Source organism: Periplaneta americana, chromosome 5 (assembly GCF_040183065.1).
Source record: "Periplaneta americana isolate PAMFEO1 chromosome 5, P.americana_PAMFEO1_priV1, whole genome shotgun sequence".
NCBI lineage: Eukaryota > Metazoa > Arthropoda > Insecta > Blattodea > Blattidae > Periplaneta > Periplaneta americana.
In genome coordinates this window covers 194,439,293-194,460,939 of record NC_091121.1, presented here as the reverse complement: position 1 = coordinate 194,460,939, position 21,647 = coordinate 194,439,293, and the positions used below count along the sequence as shown (strand labels likewise).

Genomic DNA, 21,647 nt, shown 5'->3' with positions numbered 1-21,647 from the left:
TCTGTCCCCATCAGAACGTTTCTTTTCAGTGTACCGACCGATCAAAGGGGAAAGAAGGGCAAAGTTGCCTATTTCCGTGATACCCCTAATCCCGTGATACTTTTTTAAAATTGAATGTCAGTCAAAGCTTTGCCGGTCGATCATAGCGCCAGACATATTTCTTAAAAATTACATCTTTCGCCTAGTTTTGAGACATCGGTGACCTTCCTAGCAAGATACCCAACCCCGTGACATTCAGTAAAAGAAACGTATCACGGAATTAGGCAACTTTTCCCTAATGCTAGAAGTGCTCTTCGGTATCCAGGATCTCGTAAATTTCGAGTTTATTCCTGAGGGTCGAACTGTAAGTAAGAAGACGAATGTTGAAATTTTAGACGTCTTCGTTACGCAGTTAGACAAAAAGACCCAATTTGTGGCAAGGACAGAATTGGGTTCTTCATCATAGTAATACCCTAGCTCCAGGAGCGGCCGGTGATCGAAATCTTCGGTGAGGCCAGATGCAACTAGTTTAAGTATCTCCCATACGAAATGTTTATTTATGATATTAATTATTATTGTTATTATATTATTAATATCATTATTACTGTATTATTATTATTGTTATTAGTCTATTATTATTAGCCTACCATTAATGAAAAATAATAACTTCACTCACCAAATAAGCTGTTATGCTGTGAGTTCAGTGATTGCTTCAGTGTGATGAAGCAACCCACATTATATGTTGAAAATCCCTTTCTTTCTTTTCTTTTTATTTTCTTCCCTTGACAGCAACGAAGAAAGCCAACACAGAAGTTTATTTTACACCACATTACCACTTAACCATTTATGTAGCCCATATCGGGATAACAATAGAAACTCGCGTTTTAAGATTATCTGTCAGAAAAATTGTCAGCGATGTCGTAGGTATCTCGGTAGACTCTCTCCTTATTTAAAACTTCCTTTCTTTCAATATTATTTCTTCTCGAAAAAGGATACTCTAACAATGAATTAACTGCACCAGCATTATTTCTCGCATTTGTTTCTGTTTATATTTTCCCGAAATACATAACAACATTGGCCCAGATTCACTACTGTAGTACGAAGTACAATAGTACAACACCCTAGCTTAAGACATAAGGGGAAGGAATAGTGTGGGGTCTCTGCCTGCCAAAGAGCTGGAATTTGTGTTATTTATGTCCTATTTAGGAAGACAAGTCACCATCGCTATCCCACCCCACTCTACCCTTGAGGCCGATCCATGGATGGGAGAGTGAAACCTGACCAGGCCAGACGAATTGTACCTCAGCTACAACGTTTTAAGCGCAAGCTCAAAGCCCGAGAAAATACAGGAAATTCAGAAGCCAGACCCGGCACGAGCGATTCTTGCCTCAAGAACAAATTTTACTGCAAAACAGGTCTATATACATCACAAACCAGACCCGACACGTGCGATCCTGGCCTTAGGAGCAAATTTTACTGCAAAACAGGTCTATATACATCACAAAGTTTTCAAATGCTTCTACAGCGATATATGCTTCATTCAAGTAACTAATACATTATATAAAAACACAAAATTTGATTTCAGTTAAGCCAAGTGACTGAGGCCCGGCCTCACTTGCCTCAGTCAATCAGCCGCCACTGCCTAGCACATCGGTCGCTCTTTGTGAGCGAATTCCTCGCACAACACAAAATACCTGTCCTTCCATAGCCACCATATTTTAGGTAGCGGAAAATTTATTAGTTTTTCCCGCTAAATTTGCGTTTTGGACCATTGTGCGACGTGCCATACACACTAGGTCCATAAAAACCCTCCGTGATTACAAACTGGTATAATTTCATAACGGAAAATACTTTGAACCTTATACAAGCGCCACAAGAAAGAAGACTCAAAGAATTCCTGTTTTGAATGTTGTGGTATGTCCAATTGCCGGCAAAAACTATAGATGGTAGCAGAAACGAATAGAAGCTGTTAATATGGGTTTCGTTCTTTCGGGTTTGCCAGTCTTTTGTTATTTCTGGATTATTGCATTGCAGCAAATGTTCGTAGCCATCTTAACAAACAGTTGAAAGAGAGGTAGATTTGACGCTCTGGAGAACAGGACGTATTTTGAAAGTGGCCACCCACGTCCCCCGACTTGAGTTTCGGCAACTTCTTATGGGGTTACATAAAATATATCTATGTACTTCCACCGCCTCAGACTCTGCAATACCTGCGATACCACTGAGTCCATTCCAGTAGGCCTAGATATTTTGAAGCGCGTGAGGCTTGAGTGAATATAGCCCCCATGTCTACTGTGTGGAACGCGGGATGCACATCGAGTGTTTGTGATGTATACACTATACAATTTTTCAGTTTCTCTTTCTAATGTTTCCATTTTCATGTACATACGACTATAGACAGAGACGATACACCCGTTTATAATCACGGAGATTTTCTGTATTAAAGAGGCGAGATCAAGCAGAAAAGAACAAGAGAGTCCAACCAATGCAGTTTATATGCTAATGAAGAAACACAAGGAGAAGTGAGAGGGGAGGAAAGAATCTACGGCAGTGATGTCAAAGCAAGCGCATTTTTCTGACCTTGACGTCGTGCGCGGGCAGCAAGCGCTAAGTATGGAAAGAGGAAGGGTTGTATATATGAATAAGCAACCTGTTGGATTAAGAAAACAGTAGTGCACAAACTTCAAACGGAACGTGAAATTTTATGCCGTTACTTTTATATGGCTTCTTTCTGTTTAATATTATCTATATTGTCTGTAAAACAAAAGTACTAACACTGATTTCTTAATGTTGCACTTGTGTTTTAAATCTTAATAACATAATAGAGAGTTAAGAAGGAATATTCACTTAAATTCCATAGTAGTATAATATTATACTGCATTAAGTGGATGAAACACATCATTCATAAAGAAAGTGATATTCCAAAGAAAGAGATTGAGTATGACATGATAAGTTGGAATTTATATTGATGGTATCTAATCAAAACAATGTTACAGTACAAAGCAAAGTTACCTAGGTACTGTATCTGTTTTAAGTGTAACTAATATTACATAACAAAACTCTTATCGCATTATGCTTTTAAGGTGATATTTGTGAGCAACTTCCTATCAACAGAATATTAAATTATTTTCTCGAAATCTGCTGAAGCTATAGAGCTGACATTTTTACAACACATGGGCACGTATCTTTTGCTTATGATGTAACAGTAGTTGCTTTGTTAATTCATTTCCTTACAAACAATTTCCATGCGAATATTTTCAAAAATTTCAATACACTATCTTCAGTAATACGTATATACGGTATATTAGATTTACGAAAACATTCTATAAGGCTACTAAATAAATAGGCCTATACCTGAAAATTTCACTTTTCTATACGAAAAGTTGAGAAAATATTTCTTTTGAATAAAAAAATCAAACTTGTGAAAAAATGAGCATTAAAATTAAAACTTACATTCTTATAATGCACTTATACTTCTCAGGCAAATCTAAAAATTAACATGGATACAGTTTTAATAAGTTCTCTTCCCTTCATCTATTGAATCAGTGCTGAATATAGCTTGACCAAGCGGCATATACCACCTCTTTCGTCTGTCTCTTTCCTTTCCGCTGTAAAGTCCTCAGGCTCTCCTGGGCTCTAAAGCGCGCGCTTGCTCCTGTGGGCATCAATTGACATGCCTGGTCTATGGTATTCTTATCTTACAGTTTAAATTTTTACAGGATACTGAATTGACACCAGTAATATCTTCAATATATGTACTAAATATAGCTTAACATGCCCGCTACACAAAAAATCTGTCTGATATACAGTACATGTATATATCTGTGTCTGTCTCAATATAACCTACAGAAACAACTTATAAAACCACTTTGATAACAAGTTAAAATTCCAAATTGAATATTCGTACGCTAACAAGTGATTAAGTGTTATTATTTTGTAAACTCATTTTTTATTCCATCTTTTTAAAACCTGAATTTAAATCAACAAAGTCCAGCTAACAGCTTTTTATCCTTTGAAGAATACTAATAAATTCGTACTCATATATATGAAGTTATTAAAAAAGCTTCATCTTCATTAACCATCCAATTCAGATAGTTTATAGATCCATACTAATGACAATTAAGATTCAACTCAGGGATTTAAATCTTATGTTACTAAGCGCAGATTTTGAGGAACGTGCAAACCTTAGAACAGTGTGTTATGCATATCAAGCATTACGATGGTTCCTGACAGTAATTTTAACTACTTATTACAGCTTGTTAAGTTCTCATCTCTGAGATAATTGATATGGTTTTGAATAATATTCTGCGGGAATTCCACAGATAGTAACAGTATATTCCCACTACAAAAAGAGTAATTAGAATAATAGTAGGTGCCAAATCTAGGGAATCGTGTAGGACTATTTTCAAAAAACAACAAATAATGTCCATGGCTTGTCAGTATATTTTTTAATTAATAATCTTTCTCGTATGTAATCGTGAAAACTTTGTAATTAATTCAACAGTTCATAGCATAAATACGCGACAAAAAATAACTTTCATATTCCAACGGCAAGTCTATCGTGCTATCAAAAAGGAGTGCGTTATATGGCAGTAGAAAATGTTAATAGCCTCCCTATGGATATAAAAAATGAAACTCAAAACATAAGATTATTTAGGGCCAAATTAAAGAAGTATTTAATTTCTCACGCCTTTATTCTGTAGGTGAATTCATGACATTCAACAATGCTTCGTGAATATTTCTGTTGTATTAAGTATTGATACTAAATTTTGTGTTGTACTAGTAGCCTATATTGTAAAACTATTCTGTATATATTTCAACTAGACTAATTAAGACTTTGTAGTACAGTACTATTAAGATTTTTTTTTTTTCGTTTGACATATTCCATATTCTAGCTGTGAAGCTATTTACGAATACTGTGGAATGTAAATAAATACAATACAATAGATTAAAAGAAGGAGGGCAATTATGAAATACTGATGGAGAGCATTTTCAGGTATCAGAACAAAACAAATATTTTTCTTCTGTTAAGGAACATTCACTTGCATATTAATTCTTTGCTTCCAAGGTAAAAGGTGATACCGTCATTTCCCATAACTATGGTCCTGAAACACAACTATAGTCCATGATACAACCATTCAAAAAACATTGTAGATGCTGGGTAACTATCGGTGTTTGACCCCGGACTCATTTCACCTGCATTATCACCTTCATCTCATTCAGACGCTAGATAACCTAAGATGTTGTTAAAGCGTCGTAAAATAACCTACTGAAAACATTGTAGAAGTAACATAGACTGTTTGTAGATAGCTGCAGTGACGTGACTTCAAACTACAGTACAGCAAAAATATAGATAAACGAGGTACTACGTTAAGGAGTACAAAATTTGAATGGTTGTATAGTGGACCATAGTTGTGTTCCAGGACCTTAGTTATGAAAAATGACTGAATTTCAATTTATTTTCGAAAAAGAAATTTTGCGATATGTTATGCATCCTGATAGTATCTTTATTGTGACAAAAGATGAAGTCCATATTTCTATTATTTTTCTCTCTAACCCGTTGTTATGAAACAAGGCTCCTATTATTCTATAATCAACCAGACGTGAGTGCAAGTTTGAACCAATAAATTATTGAGATTTACGGTAAATAAATTAGTTTAGGAAATTTTATATTTATTTGGTATAACTACTTTTGTATATTGATGTTTTTGTTAAATTATTAAGTTTTGTACTTTTGTGAACTAATATCAATAAATCTATCTATAATCTATCTATCTATTCTATAATCTATACAGTCGTTCAAACTTTAAATGCTTTCTCCTGAAAATCTACAAGAAATGACATATCACATTTTGCCTGGGAGCCACAGAATTTCAAACCGGAGTCAATTAACAAGGAATAAACAGGCACTCCTCTCTACAGTGCAGCTGAGATATAGCGCCAGTGGTCCTAAAATAATCTAGCGCTAATCGATGGATTAATTAGTCTATTTTTTCTGTTTTCTTTGTTAACCTGTTTTAATTCAAGTGACTAGTAAATTATGACGTCATTGCTATCTGCCAGAGGATATAATTATTATAGTGAATATAGTGTTGGCTGACAAGATCGAGTAACTTCTTTGTGAAGTAGGAATTCGGTTAAAATTCTGAAATAAGCTGGAAATCGTGTTCAAAAAAGCTGACAACATAAAAAAGCTGACATCACCAATTATTATTTTCATAGGAAAAATTATAAGTAAATACATAATCTGTTTACAGTTTGTAAAGGATAAACTGATAATACAAACAATTCATATCATCTGAGAAGCGAAGGCACTTAACACTTGTATTACATACTATTTTTTGTCCGTTGTTAATAAAAAAAATATATTATTAATCACTTTTTATTTAAATAAACAGTTTACTTTTGGATGCTAATATTTTTATATGTGATCGCCGTTTGTTATTTGTCGATAGGTGTTATTCATTTGTTATTATTCGTATTTGTCGATAGGTGTTATTCATTTGTTATTATTCGTATTTGTCGATAGGTGTCATTCATTTGTTATTATTCGTATTTGTCGATAGGTGTCATTCATTTGTTATTATTCGTATTTGTCGATAGGTGTTATTCATTTGTTATTTACTTACCGCACGTGTGTCTAAGTTTAACTTACAAGGCCTACCAAAAACATCGGTAAGGTTGTTAAAAAAAACACGATCGGCCAAAAGTGTTGTATGATATTGGTGTCTGAGGCGTTGATGAATTATGGTACGTAAATTTCCAATACGGCATTTGCCTTTGTGACTGAGGAAAATCATGAAAAACACCAGTCAGATTGGCCGGCCACAGGGTTTGAACCCGGGACCTCCCGAATGCGAGTTTCAAACGCTACCGTTTGAGCCAACTCGCTCGATCCCAAGTTCATTAGTTTCTTACAAATATAAAGTTGTTTACTTACTTTTCTGTATCTCAGGAAATCAAGAGCAATCTGTACGTTCTGCAGCATGTGGAATCGCATGCGACCTCTTTCTCGGGGCTGCAACAAAAGAAAAACAAGAAAAACATTATAAAATCATATATTCCAAAATAAAAAAATAAAAAAGATAACCTAATTTAAAAATTAGAATTGTATTCTTTGATCTTAAAGAGAAATACACTTTTCCAGCTCGTTTACGTTTAAAATAACAACCAACTTCACTTGGTCAGCAAAACTATAAACCAATGAAATTTACTTCTTCACAACTTTCATGCTGTTGACGAAATTATGAATGGTAACTATTTTAGTGTGCAAAGAGGAAGACAGGAAGGGAACGGTAACAAAGGCAGAAAGACGATTTTTTTCTTTTAATTATCTAAACACATACTCTTACTCTAAATTTCAAGCTAAAAATAAAATTGCAATACGAGCAAATTGCTAATGAACAGACTATACCTGTATGCGTACTTAAAGATGTGATAATAGATATAAGCAATATTAAAATACTTTTTCTAATAACACGAATTTAAGTTCAGTGTTCATTATGAGTAGCAAATATTTTACTAATTTTCTCCATCTAAGAAATCAGGTTGTGATATGTAAAGATTTAGAAAGAATAATGATATTACTGTAGTTCTTTTCGACGAATATGATTATAAAACGTGTTTATTTGTAAACGTTATGCATTCAAATGACAGCAACGTCACCAATGCATCGTCGTATAAAATACACAATTAGCTGGAGAAAATTAACTTCTTTACTAAGCGACAGATTATCATCAAATATTTTATTAGTGTTCTTAATACTCGTACTATTGTTTGTGAACGGGAAAAGAGTCCGGAGCAGAACAAGATAGACGACATTAAGACATACAGTACAGTATGTATCGTATGCGGAGACAAAGAAGAAGGTAGGAAATAAGAAAGACTGGAGAAAGCTGGGTTTGCAGTGAAAGACCTGCCCTCGGGCAGTACACTAAGAATGGAATGCATGAAATAGTATTGCTATCATTTTGATACAGTTGAAAAAATAAACAAGTTCTACATGTAAGAATGAAATATCGGATTTTTTCAGTCTAAGTCTAATTATGTCGGTTTTGAATAAAATTTGGTATATTATTCTTGTAGGTTATGATATTACGATTTTTATCAATTATATAGGCCTACACATTAAGTTAAATTACCCACTTCTTTGTAGTGGAAGATTTGAAATGTTTCACTTGGCTGTTGTGAGAGCATATAAATTCTAAGGCTCAAGAAACAATCTTAATATTCAAATATTCAACATCGTGGCAGCATTTCTCTTTTCTTGTCACCGGCACGACACAATCTTTGGTGGAAGCATCTTAAAAAAAAGTCATTTCGGTTCTCCCAATAACTTTTTCTAGGAAACTTGTTAGTGAGGCGTGTAATTTATTCTTTTGTTAAATGGGCAGAACGCACACTAGTAAAAATTTTACATTTCCATCCATTCATTTCTCATTAAAGTTACAAAAACATAATTATTCTTCTGTTCCTTACCTCCACTAATGTTTCATAAGAATAAATTAAATAATTTTGTGTATCTCATCAGTCCTACACCTTGAGCACTTTATTTTGGGTCCGAACCTACGAAGAACGTAAGTTAAAACACGTTCATAACTACTTAATTCGAGATTTAATGACGTCATAATGCAAAAAAACCAGCGTCTGAAATGAAATAAGATAACACGTGAAGAGGCAGTTCGGCACAACCAATATAAATTGGAACACTTCGTTTATTCGTTTCTCTAACTCTGAATGCAAACATAATTATTATCTACGTAGTTTAACTTCCTTCAATTGCTCTATAATTCAATTCAAATGTAGGCCTAATATTGGGTAGATTAACCTCAAATGTATAACAGATGAAGCAAATGAATCAGTTCTTGCATTATAATACAAACATTATATGAAGTTAATCTGATGTTCAACTATACTTTTCTTAACAGTTAGGATACTTACGATAATTTTGGATTAATAATAATAATAATAATAATAATACAATAATACTTTCAAATGGCTTTTAAGGAACCCGCAGGTTCATTGCCGCCCTCACATAAGCCGGCCATTGGTCCCTATCCTGTGCAAGATTAATCCAGTCTCCATCATCATATCCCAACTCCTTCAAATCCACTTTAATATCATCCTCCCATCTACATCTCTGCCTCCCCAAAGGTCTTTTTCCCTCCGGCCTCCCAACTAACACTCTATATGCAATTTTTTTTATTCTCCCATACGTGCTACATGCCCTGCCCATCTCAAACGTCTGGATTTAATGTTCCTAATTATGTCAGGTGAAGAATACAATGCGTGCAGTTCTGCGTTGTGTAACTTCCTCCATTCTCCTGTAACTTCATCCCTCTTACAGCCAAATATTTTCCTAAGAAACTTATTCTCAAACACACTTAACCTATGTTCCTCTCTCAAAGTGAGAGTCCAAGTTTCACAGCCATAAAGAACAACCGGTAATATAACTGTTTTATAATTTGTAACTTTCAGATTTTTTGACAGCAGACTAGATGACAAATGCTTCTCAACGAATAATAACAGGCATTTCCCACATTTATTCTGCGATTAATTTCCTCCCGAGTGTCATTTATATTTGTTATTGTTGCTCAAAGATCTTTGAATTTTTCTACCTCTTCGAAGGATATATCTCCAAGTTTTTATATTTTCATTTCGTACTATATTCTGGTCACGAGACAATCATATACCTTGTCTTTTCGGGATTTACTTCCAAACCTATCGCTTTACTTGCTTCAAGTAAAATTCCCGTGTTTTTCCTAATCGTTTGTGGATTTTCTCCTAACATATTCACGTCATCCGCATAGACAAGAAGCTGATGTAATCCGTTCAATTCCAAACCCTCTCGGTTATCCTGAACTTTCCTAATGGCATATTGTAAAGCGAAGTTAAAAAGTAAAGGTGATAGTGCATCTCTTAACCCGCAGTGAATTGGAAAAACATCAGATAGAAACTGGCCTATACGGACTCTGCTGTAAGTTTCACTGAGACACATTTTAATTACTCGAACTAGTTTCTTGGGAATACCAAATTTAATAAGAATGTCATATAAAACTTCTCTCTTAACCGAGTCATATGCCTTTTTGAAATCTATGAATAACTGATGTACTGTACCCTTATACTCTCAATTTTCTCCAATATCTGTCGAATACAAAAAATCTTATCAATAGTCGATCTTTTCCGTCTAATTATATGATCCCCAAATAATAACTGTATTGTATTGTATTTATTAACATTCCGTGGTATTCATACATGCTTACAGCTAGAATATGGAACAATCCAAAAAACTTAATACTATTATAAAATCTTAATTTATAGTCACAGTCTAGATGAAATATATATAGACGAGATTTACAATATAGTCTACTAGTACAACACATAGTTTTAGTATCAATTTCATGAAGTGTTGTTGAATGTCATGAATTCACCTACAGAATAGAAGGCGTGAGAAATTAGGTACTTCTTTAATTTGGCCCTAAGTAATCTTATGTTTTGAGTTTCATTTTTTATATCGATAGGGAGGCTATTAAAATTTTTACTGCCATACAACGCACTCCTTTTTTATAGCACGATAGACTTGCCGATGGAGTATGAAAGTCATTTTTTGACGTGTATTTATGCTATGAACTGTTGAATTAGTTACAAAGTTTTCACGATTACATACGAGGAAGATTATTAATGAAAAGATATACTGACAAGCCATGGGCATTATTTGTAGTTTTTTGAAAATGGCCCTACACGATTCCCTAGATTTGGCACCTACTATTATTCTAATTACTCTTTTTTTGTAATAAAAATATATTGATACTATCTGTGGAATTTCCCCAGAATATTATTCCTAAACTCATTACCGAGTGGAAGTATGCAAAGTATATTGTTTTTAAGGTATTGATATTTACTATCTTTTGCATAGATCTAATAGCAAAACAAGCTGAATTTAGTTTGGGGTAATTTCTTTAATATGATTTTTCCAATTTAACACATTATCGATTTTTACGCCAAGAAATTTGGTTGTTGTTGTTTCTAATAGGGATCTATTATTAATTATTGCGCTAGAAATTTAATAATTATTTAATAATAATAATAAATACCGTATGACAATACTTTAATAAGAGAACATAGATAATAAATTTGTATTGGATGAGAAGCAGGATTTAGTCCAACCTTGATCTCAGCATCTTGACACGAAGGTGCGCCCACAGGAGCGCCACTAGAGGACGTGTTATGAAACCGGCTAGCACGATCGTGACAAGAACATTTCACCTAAGTGACGGAGGAACAGTGCCGTCGGGGAACAGCTAGTTCACAATGAAAACCAACACGCCCACGCATGTCAAAAATCTCTGATACGGTAATGACAGTGATTCCGAAGGTACTCTATTACAGGTCGTGGTAGACTATGGGCCTTGATCACGGCAGACGTGTAGTAATGAAAGCAAGGCAAATCACGGCTTACTCGTGAGAGCGGACGACTCCTTACCAGACTTAACCTACATAACAATAGTTTAACAAATGCGCTGTTTTGGTCTTAGAAATCTATTATTTTCATATCAGAGTGTCATATAACTGGACAAACAGTGTTTTGTAACTGAATCTTGAAGAATAAAATATTAAAAACTACACATGTTAAGATGTATAGGAGATGGATTTTATCTCTCAGATAAAAAGAGAAGTATAATTCTAGAAAAAAATGGCCCGCCTGAATTTGCTAAGTTCCAAATTCAATGGACAAACAGTGTTTTGTAACTGAAGCTTGAAGAATAAAATATTAAAAACTACACATGTTAAGATGTATAGGAGATGGATTTATCTCTCAGATAAAAAGAGAAGTATAATTCTAGAAAAAAATGGCCCGCCTGAATTTGCTAAGTTCCAAATTCAATGGACAAACAGTGTTTTGTAACTGAATCTTGAAGAATAAAATATTAAAAACTACACATGTTAAGATGCATAGGAGATGGATTTATCCTCTTAGATAAAAAGAGAAGTATAATTCTAGAAAAAAATAGACCGCCTGAATTTGCTAAGTTCCAAATTCAATGGACAAACAGTGTTTTGTAACTGAAGCTTGAAGAATAAAATATTAAAAACTACACATGTTAAGATGTATAGGAGATGGATTTATCTCTCAGATAAAAAGAGAAGTATAATTCTAGAAAAAAATGGCCCGCCTGAATTTGCTAAGTTCCAAATTCAATGGACAAACAGTGTTTTGTAACTGAATCTTGAAGAATAAAATATTAAAAACTACACAAGTTAAGATGCATAGGAGATGGATTTATCCTCTTAGATAAAAAGAGAAGTATAATTCTAGAAAAAAATGGCCCGCCTGAATTTGCTAAGTTCCAAATTCAATGGACAAACAGTGTTTTGTAACTGAATCTTGAAGAATAAAATATTAAAAACTACACATGTCAAGATGCATAGGAGATGGATTTATCCTCTTAGATAAAAAGAGAAGTATAATTCTAGAAAAAAATGGCCCGCCTGTATTTGCTAAGTTCCAAATTCAATGGACAAACAGTGTTTTGTAACTGAAGCTTGAAGAATAAAATATTAAAAACTACACATGTTAAGATGTATAGGAGATGGATTTATCTCTCAGATAAAAAGAGAAGTATAATTCTAGAAAAAAATGGCCCGCCTGAATTTGCTAAGTTCCAAATTCAATGGACTGAACCTTGAAGAATAAAATATTAAAAACTACACAAATTAAGATGTATAACAGATGGATTTATTCCCATAGATAAAAAGAGAAGTATAGTTCCACAAAAAACATAGCCCGCCTGAATTTGCTAAGTTCCAAATTCAATGGACTGAACCTTGAAGAATAAAATATTAAAAACTACACAAATTAAGATGTATAACAGATGGATTTATTCCCATAGATAAAAAGAGAAGTATAGTTCCAAAAAAAACATAGCCCGCCTGAATTTGCTAAGTTCCAAATTCAATGGACTGAACCTTGAAGAATAAAATATTAAAAACTACACAAATTAAGATGTATAACAGATGGATTTATTTCCATAGATAAAAAGAGAAGTATAGTTCCAAAAAAAACATAGCCCGCCTGAATTTGCTAAGTTCCAAATTCAATGAACTGAACCTTGAAGAATAAAATATTAAAGACTACACAAATTAAGATGTATAACAGAGGGATTTATTCCCTTAGATAAAAAGAGAAGTATAGTTCCAGAAAAAACATAGCCCGCCTGAATTTGCTAAGTTCCAAATTCAATGGACTGAACCTTGAAGAATAAAATATTAAAAACTACACAAATTAAGATGTATAAGAGATGGATTTATTCCCTTAGATAAAAAGAGAAGTATAGTTCCAGAAAAAAACATTGCCCGCCTGATTTTCTAATTTCCAACCATGGGATATCAGAACCAAAGATATAACAAATCGACAAACTTTGAAATAGTTCTGCTAACTCTCAATACATGACATTTTATTGAGACGGGTAAAAAATGATAGGGAAAATGTTGATGTAGATTAAAAGTATAAATTATTTTCATAATTGACAGTATCAGCGATAAACCTGGTTTTTTAGAATCATTAGAGGGGGATGAAATTTGGAATTATATAATGTTGGTATATTTATGTACTGGCAACACTGACTGTCATCTTCGCCATCTATTCATAGAAGTAATAACTAAATAAGCCACGCTTAGAGGAACAAATTATCGAATACTATCGATTAGTAGGGGTCGGATATCCTTCAACGCCAGTGTACACAATAGAGTTGGGTCGATCCGTGAACGAATCGTTCATTCGAACGACTAATAATAAAGAATCGTAAGAATCGATTCGTGGTATCAACGAATCGTCGTTCAAAAGAATCGTAACGAATCGTCGTTCAAAAGAATAGTAAGGAATCGGCATGGTATCGTAACCCACGATTCTATTAGTTGTTTGATGTAACCTGTCAACGGACATTTCCGAACCGTGTCGAATGCTCCCGAGCGAGAGTGAAATCAAAATATGTACTGCATTTGTTAAGTATGGAAAATAATGAACACAAATAGTTAAATAGAGATGTAATGCAAAAAATGTACTTCGTAATAAGGTTCAGTTCATAAATTATAATTTAGAAACATTATCTTGGGTAATTTTGTAGATTAATGGAGGTCATGCTGAATGGTTCCAACCAATGAGAAAGAGGCAATCCAATGTCTCGCCTCTTATGCCATCTATGCGAGAGATGTAGAACGCTTTTGTTCTACGCGTGGTTTGCAATGGAAAGTGTCCTGTAAGTCGTTCGTTGACGAATCGTTGGAATCGCAGAGTAGGAAGAATCGTGAACTCGTTGACGATTCAAAAGAATAGTTGGAATCGCAGACTGAGAAGAATCGTGAACGAATCGTTAGAATCGATTCGTAATGTATGATTGAATCGTTGGAATCGACTTCTGAAAAAGAATCGTGTTGCCCAACTCTAGTACACACTAGATCGCTGTGGCAGTTTTTGAAACTCATTTTACGTTAATTATTGTCGTAACCCGAAAGGAAAATTTTGAAAAGATGTTATGAGAACTGATCTATTGCTAAAAGTAATGGATATTTATAAATCGTGCAATACAATAGAATGATGCTAAACGAAATTAAACCCCAATCATGACAATTCATCGCAAGCATTCCGATAGCTCTGTACTAGCTTGCTTGCTCGCAGAGTACAAAAGTCTCTGGACTTCTTGTAGTAGGCCTACAACCCAGGCATTTGAAGCTGTCCACTTGTTCCATTCTCATATTTAGAATTCTCACGTTTATCTCTTTATTTTTCTTCCGATAATCACGTCTTCGTCTTGTTTGAATTTATTTTTATCCTATACTCCCCACAGCTGTCATTCAGCTCCACTAGCAAATCTTCTCTTCTGCTAACAGCATCGAATCAGCAAATCTTATACACTTCATTTTTCTTCCTCATACTATCATCCCTCCCAGTTCTTCAATAAATTCTCCAAGTTTAATGTTGAATAGGGGTGGAGTAACGGTTAGCGCGTCTAGCCGTGAAACCTGGTTGAGGTTTTTTCCGGGGTTTTTCCTCAACCCAAGATGAGGAAATGCTGGGTAACTTTCGGTGCTGGACTCCCGACTCATTTCACCGGCATTATCATCTTCACCTCATTCAGACGCTAAATAACGTAAGATGTTGATAAAGCGTCGTAAAATAACCTACTAAAAATGTTGAACAGGGTAGGTGATAGTGCTGCTTATGATTAGGTTTTCTCCGGAGCGGTTGTTTGCGCGCTTTCAATCGGAGACCTCCGGTTACCTCCGATTGATGCAGCGCAGGTTGCATATGTGCTGTGGCGCAGACATACATTTTCCGCTGAGCATTCCTTTAAACGGATCAGGTAGGTAGTGATTCGAATCCGCTGACGTCCGCGTATCTTTTAAAATAAGTTCTAATTTGTTGTTGTGTAATCTCTCTTTTATGTTAATCTCTCTCTCTTTCTTCGGCTCTTTTCTTGTGTTGCTTAAAGTGCTACGTTAGCTGACAGATGTTTTTCTTCTAGTTTTTCAATTCATAGTATATGTGGAAAGCCGTATTAGTTTTATGTCATTGATCAAATTAATAACATTCAATCTAACTGCAAAACTAATGCAGAAGTAAAGCTTTTCAGTAGCTAATGTAAACATTTATACTTTAATTATCCTAGAAACTCTCGTTTAATCGCAAACAGGGTTTGTCAATTATTATTCTATTCGGTTTAGTTAACGTAAAATATATTAAGGGAGCTCCGGAATGGAACAAAAGAAACGTGGGCTATCAATGGGATAAAGTTTACTGTCCAACATAATTTATTCAGATTCTTCAACGGACAGGATTGTGATTATTGTGTTAAAGGGTGTCAGTATTTGAACTGCCTCTTCTAAAACGCGCCACACTTGCTCTGTAATAAAAATATAAATGGATATCAACTTAATGATAATTGTAATTATATTATTACCACATGTTTCTTTAGTTTCATTCAGAAATATTTTAATCCAAACAGTAAAATATAACTCAAGTTGTCCAAACAGTAAAATATAACTCAAGTCGTGTTGTAAATATTTCATTTGTTTTTTATTGCCTCGAAAGTTACGTTTTAGAGAAATTTCAAGACTTTTTCATTGACTGTGAGCGTTTGGGAACAATAGCACTAAAACAATTTAAAAAGAAATCGTATCAATTGTTTTGCGTAATAATTTTTTTCATCAAGTTCGCGATTGTGCGATCGCTTCAAATGGTCTAAATAATTCGAAGTTCCACCACCCTTAGAGTAAATTCGCCCACAAAGTTTACAGTGTGCGACTTTATTATTATCTTCAACTAAATTAAAGAATTTCCATGCGACGGATAGCCTATCCGATATGGTGCCATTTTATTCCACTCACAACTACCGTCAGTCCATACGCGTCGGTCGTCCTTAAGCTAACTGTCGCTTCGCTCCGAACCCCCGCATCCCTCCTTTGTTCCCCTGTTTCTCCTACGATAGTATCGGAGATCACCGGTGGAGAGCTTTATTCGTAATCTCCGATTCCTCCGCGGTAGTAGTCACTCCGATGAGCAGCACTGGTAGGTGATAAAGAACATTCTTGTCGTACTCCTCTCCATAATCCACTTCCCTCTCGACATTTCTTCTCCTATCCTAACTTTGACTCGTTTCATATAAAGATTGAATAATAACAGATTTTAACCGAAAACGCTAGGGCCTACACTTGGACAGCCAAGAGTTTACATTTTTATTTAAATGATATTTCAGTATTGATGGTGAATTCAATACGTGGACTACGCACTACCTACGAACACAGAAGCGTCTCTTCTCGCTCCTGCATTGTAAATCCTACTGAACCGAGTACCTACCACAATTACCGTGGTAGTGGTTGTGTGGATGGCACACCTTGATTGTATTAATTAGGTTACAGTTGACTGATGCTTGCTCTACATGCGATCTGCAGACCTTGAGAAACCATCGAGGATGAAAATTCTTGAGCGTAAAATGGGTGCCGCAAATTACAGAATGATTATACACTATATAACACACCAAATGGCAGACGTCTGCCCTACGGCAACATTCACGTTCAACCCACTCCATTAGAGTTATTACAAATTCTGTGTGTTTTGTTTGTGTGGGACGCCGACACACCTGTACACACGCAACTTCCTCTCAATTTATCTCACCAATCGCCTCTACACACCGCGGATTTATTTTTTTTTATTCCGTTAATACGTGCCAATAGCTACACACGTTAAAATATGACTTCCCAATAGTCGATATTACTGAGCGCTTGGAGTTCGATCCGGTGCTGTGGATTGGATTCGGCGTAGCTCAGTGGTCAGAGCTCTTGGTACGTAGAACCAAGGACCCGGGTTCGATCCCCGGTGCCGGGACGAATTTTTCTCCTCAAATATTAATTGTCAATATTACAGATAATATTCTGTAGGACATATTTCTGTACAGATTACTGTGCACTTAAATGCGGAATCCCGGCCAAAAAAGTCACTCAGCTGAGTGCACCCCTTGCGGGTATAATGGTAGTTGTCTTGGACATAAAAAGTCAACATATATGCCTAACTTGGAGTCAGGCCACAAAGGGAAACATTGAAGGAGTGGGGTTCGATCCGGTGCTGTGGATTGGATTCGGCATAGCTCAGTGGTCAGAGCGCTTGGTACGTAGAACCAAGGACCCGGGTTCGATCCCCGGTGTCGGGGTGAATTTTCTCCTCAAATATTAATTGTCAATATTACAGATATTATTCTGTAGGACATATTTCTGTACAGATTAATGTGCACTTAAATGCGGAATCCCGGCCAAAAAAGTCACTCAGCTGAGTGCACCCCTTGTGGGTATAATGGTAGTTGACTTGGACATAAAAAGTCAACATATATGCCTAACTTGGAGTCAGACCACAAAGGGAAACATTGAAGGAGTGCAGTTCGATCCGGTGCTGTGGATTGGATTCGGCGTAGCTCAGTGGTCAGAGCTCTTGGTACGTAGAACCAAGGACCCGGGTTCGATCCCCGGTGCCGGGACGAATTTTTCTCCTCAAATATTAATTGTCAATATTACAGATAATATTCTGTAGGACATATTTCTGTACAGATTACTGTGCACTTAAATGCGGAATCCCGGCCAAAAAAGTCACTCAGCTGAGTGCACCCCTTGCGGGTATAATGGTAGTTGTCTTGGACATAAAAAGTCAACATATATGCCTAACTTGGAGTCAGGCCACAAAGGGAAACATTGAAGGAGTGGAGTTCGATCCGGTGCTGTGGATTGGATTCGGCGTAGCTCAGTGGTCAGAGCTCTTGGTACGTAGAACCAAGGACCCGGATTCGAGCCCCGGTGCCGGGACGAATTTTTCTCCTGAAATATTAATGGTCAGTATGAGATTAAATACATGGATGTAAGGGCACCGGCGTGGCTCAGTCGGTTAAGGCGCTTGCCTCCCGTTCTGAAGTTGCGCTCGGGCGGGGGTTCGATTCTCGCTTGGGCTGAGTACCTGGTTGGGTTTTTTCTGAGGTTTTCCCCAACTGTAAGGTAAATGCCAGGTAATCTATGGCGAATCCTCGGCCTCATTTCGCCAAATACCATCTCGCTATCACCAATCTCATCGACGCTAAATAACCTCGTACTTGATACAGCGTCGTTAAATAACCAACTAAAAAAATACATTGATGTATCGCGGTTTCGACCCCCGAAAAGCCCGTTTGTCATCCTCCTAATACTGTGTATTCTAGAGTCAGAAAAATGAGCTCAGGACTTCAAGCTGACACAGCTGTTCCTGTCTGCCCCAAACACCTTACAAGGATGCGAAATTCGTACGCCATTTCAGATTATTATTTTTCCCCTTCTCCATGCCATTCATTCAGAATTTAATCTGACCATTACACTTTTACTACGTCACACTACTTTTGACCAATAAAACGGTACGAAAGGACGTTTTTCAACCAATCATGGCTGCTTATCTCACAATTTTATCGCGTCCCTAGCATTTGTTTAATTTTATCACTACCCTAGCATTTGCTTCTTTGTTTGCCAACATTTCAAACTGCACTGATCTAGACGTCAAAAACAGAAAATTACAAACCACTCCAGTCGATGCACAGCACTTTCAAATATGACTCGCACTGGCATTCAAGAACAACAATTAATAAAGATCACTGGTCATAGTTATGCATCTTCCTTGAAACCCTATTTACAAATAAATGAAGAGCACCATTCGGAAATCCTGAATAAGTTGAGGGATACACCATGTACATCAACGAGTTCACTTCTTTTACGCACACTTCCAATATAACATCAACTGAACCACCAACCACTAAAACATTCAAATTTGAAAATTGTACTTTCAATAATTGTTTCTTTTAAAATTATGTTTATTTTTCATTTCATCATCGTTAATTAAAACGTTTCTTGTTTATTTCATCATCCCTAATTAAAACTTTTCTAACGCTCGTTTATATTATTTAGGTTATGTTTGTTATAGCTACTGCTATATATTATGGACAGTCACGTATCAGAGATTGTTTAATACGGTACTAAGATTTATTGAAAATCAGCTGTCAAGTAACGTTGATTACTGGGATCCAGATGATTGAAGTGGAATGCAAATGTTTTAATAAAAATGAAACTGGATCAACAAAGCCTTCTTGACTAGTAACCGTCCACAGAGTTCAATGAAGATTCCATAGTTGGCACAACTGATAACAAGAAAACAGCTACTGCCATCTAGCGTAATGTTGAGATGGTACAATAATATATTTGAAGACAGTTGTATTTTCGTAAGCCAATTAATATTTTATTGTATTGGAGTACTTCGTTACTTCTAATCTTTATATACTTTCTTCTAATCGTGTAATAGTCAATTAAATCCCACTCGAGTTTTGATTTTCTCTAGATAAATCAAAACCTCTAGTGAGATTACTGTTGATAGTATGCTTATGAGTATAACACTGTTTAAGCGATGTTACGGACTGTGTGCCATACAGCACTGTTGCCCGAAACTGTTTCCGCCCGCGGGTACAATGCGAATTATGTGACACTCGGATACGACAAGCGGGGCTCAGGGACCGGGTGGCGGGCTGCTTCACCTCCCAACTAGCAATTATTACCGACGCGGGCACTAACTAATTTGTACAAAGCTTAAAACAGAGTTTTTCCCCTGCCTATTAAATCTTTCGGTCATTTTATTTCTTGACACAGTATTATGTGCCAACAGTTGTACAAAAGCGGCTTACGTGTTTCTTCCAATTAAAGCTCAGTATAGTCGCCTGAATGAGCAGACGAGTTGACTTTGTGTAGCTGGCTTTTATACAAAACAAACTTGTAACTTTGTTAATACAAGAACGAATAATTACAGATTAGGTATATACACATGAAATTCCGTCTGAAAAAGTAAGTATATTTCCTCAGAATAATCAGTTTCACACGCGCGCGCGCACGCACGCACACACACATACATACATACATATACACATATATATACACACATATACTGCACATTTATGAGAAATGTAGTGAAATAACAACACACAAAAGAAAAAAAGACCATGCGTAATCCTAATGGGCGACTAAAACAGTAGTAGAAGAAGAACTAAGATGGAAGGAAAGTTAGAAGGAGAGCAGTTTGGCTTCAGAAAGGGAAAAAGGTACGAGAGCTGCAATTGAACTCCTGCGAACAAGCGGCGAAGGACACCTAGATAAAAATAAAGAACTGTATAGTACAATATTTGTGGACCTGGAAAAAGCATTTGACAGAGCAAATTGGAAGAAACTTACGGAAATTCTGAAGAAACCTAGTGTGAATTAGAAAGAGAGAAGGCTGTTAAGAAATTTTTAAACGAAATGAGTTAAAGTCAGGATAGGAGAAGAAATGTCAGAGGGAAGTGAAACAGGGAGAGGAGTACGACAAAGGTACTCTTTATCACCTATCCTGTTTAACATCTACTTGGAGGATTTACTGAAGAACTGTTTTCAGTACATAGTAGAAGGAAGAAGAATAAATGTATAAAATTTCTGATGATATGGCGTTGTTAACAGAAGAAGAGACGATACTAAGGGATATGCTACTGCAGCTAAATGACAGCTGTGAGCAGTATGGGATGAAGATAAATGCAAATAAGACGAAGACTATGGTCACAGGAAGAAAAATAAAGAGGGTAAACTTGCGAATTCTAAATGAGGCAGTAGAGCAAATGGACAGCTTCAAATACTTGGGGAGAATTATAAGCAGTAACATGAGCTGCTGCCAGCAAGTCAAAAGGAGGATACAATAACAACGGCAAAGGAAGCACACCACTCTTTCGCATCTTAAAAGATCCCAGAGGACCCCAGCGTAGAGGAGTGGATTTGCTGCTGGAGCTAAATGACAGCTGTGAGCAATATGGGATGAAGATAAATACCAACAAGACGAAGACCATGGTTTTCGGAAGAAACATAAAGAAGGTAAACTTGCGAATTCTAAATGAGGCAGTAGAGCAAGTGAACAGCATCAAATACTTGGGGTGTACTATAAACAGTAACATGAGCTGCTGCCAGCAAGTCAAAAGGAGGATACAATAACAACGGCAAAGGAAGCCTTTAATAGAAAAAGACTTCTGTGGACTTCTTGAAAAAGAACTAAGGAAGAGACTAGTGAAGTGCATTGTGTGGAATATGGGGCAGAAACATGCACA

At 35.9% G+C, this 21,647-nt stretch overlaps 1 protein-coding gene across 1 annotated transcript in view; it reads right to left on the bottom strand.

Annotated features, from left to right (window-relative positions):
• shot (dystonin-like protein short stop) overlaps window positions 1-21,647 on the bottom strand; it is a gene marked incomplete at its 5' end in the record, with an annotated part of 408,663 nt that overhangs the window by 365,153 nt on the left and 21,863 nt on the right. The window contains 1 exon segment of the mRNA XM_069827013.1: window positions 6,920-6,997. Within this exon segment, the coding sequence (XP_069683114.1) occupies window positions 6,920-6,997 (78 nt within the window).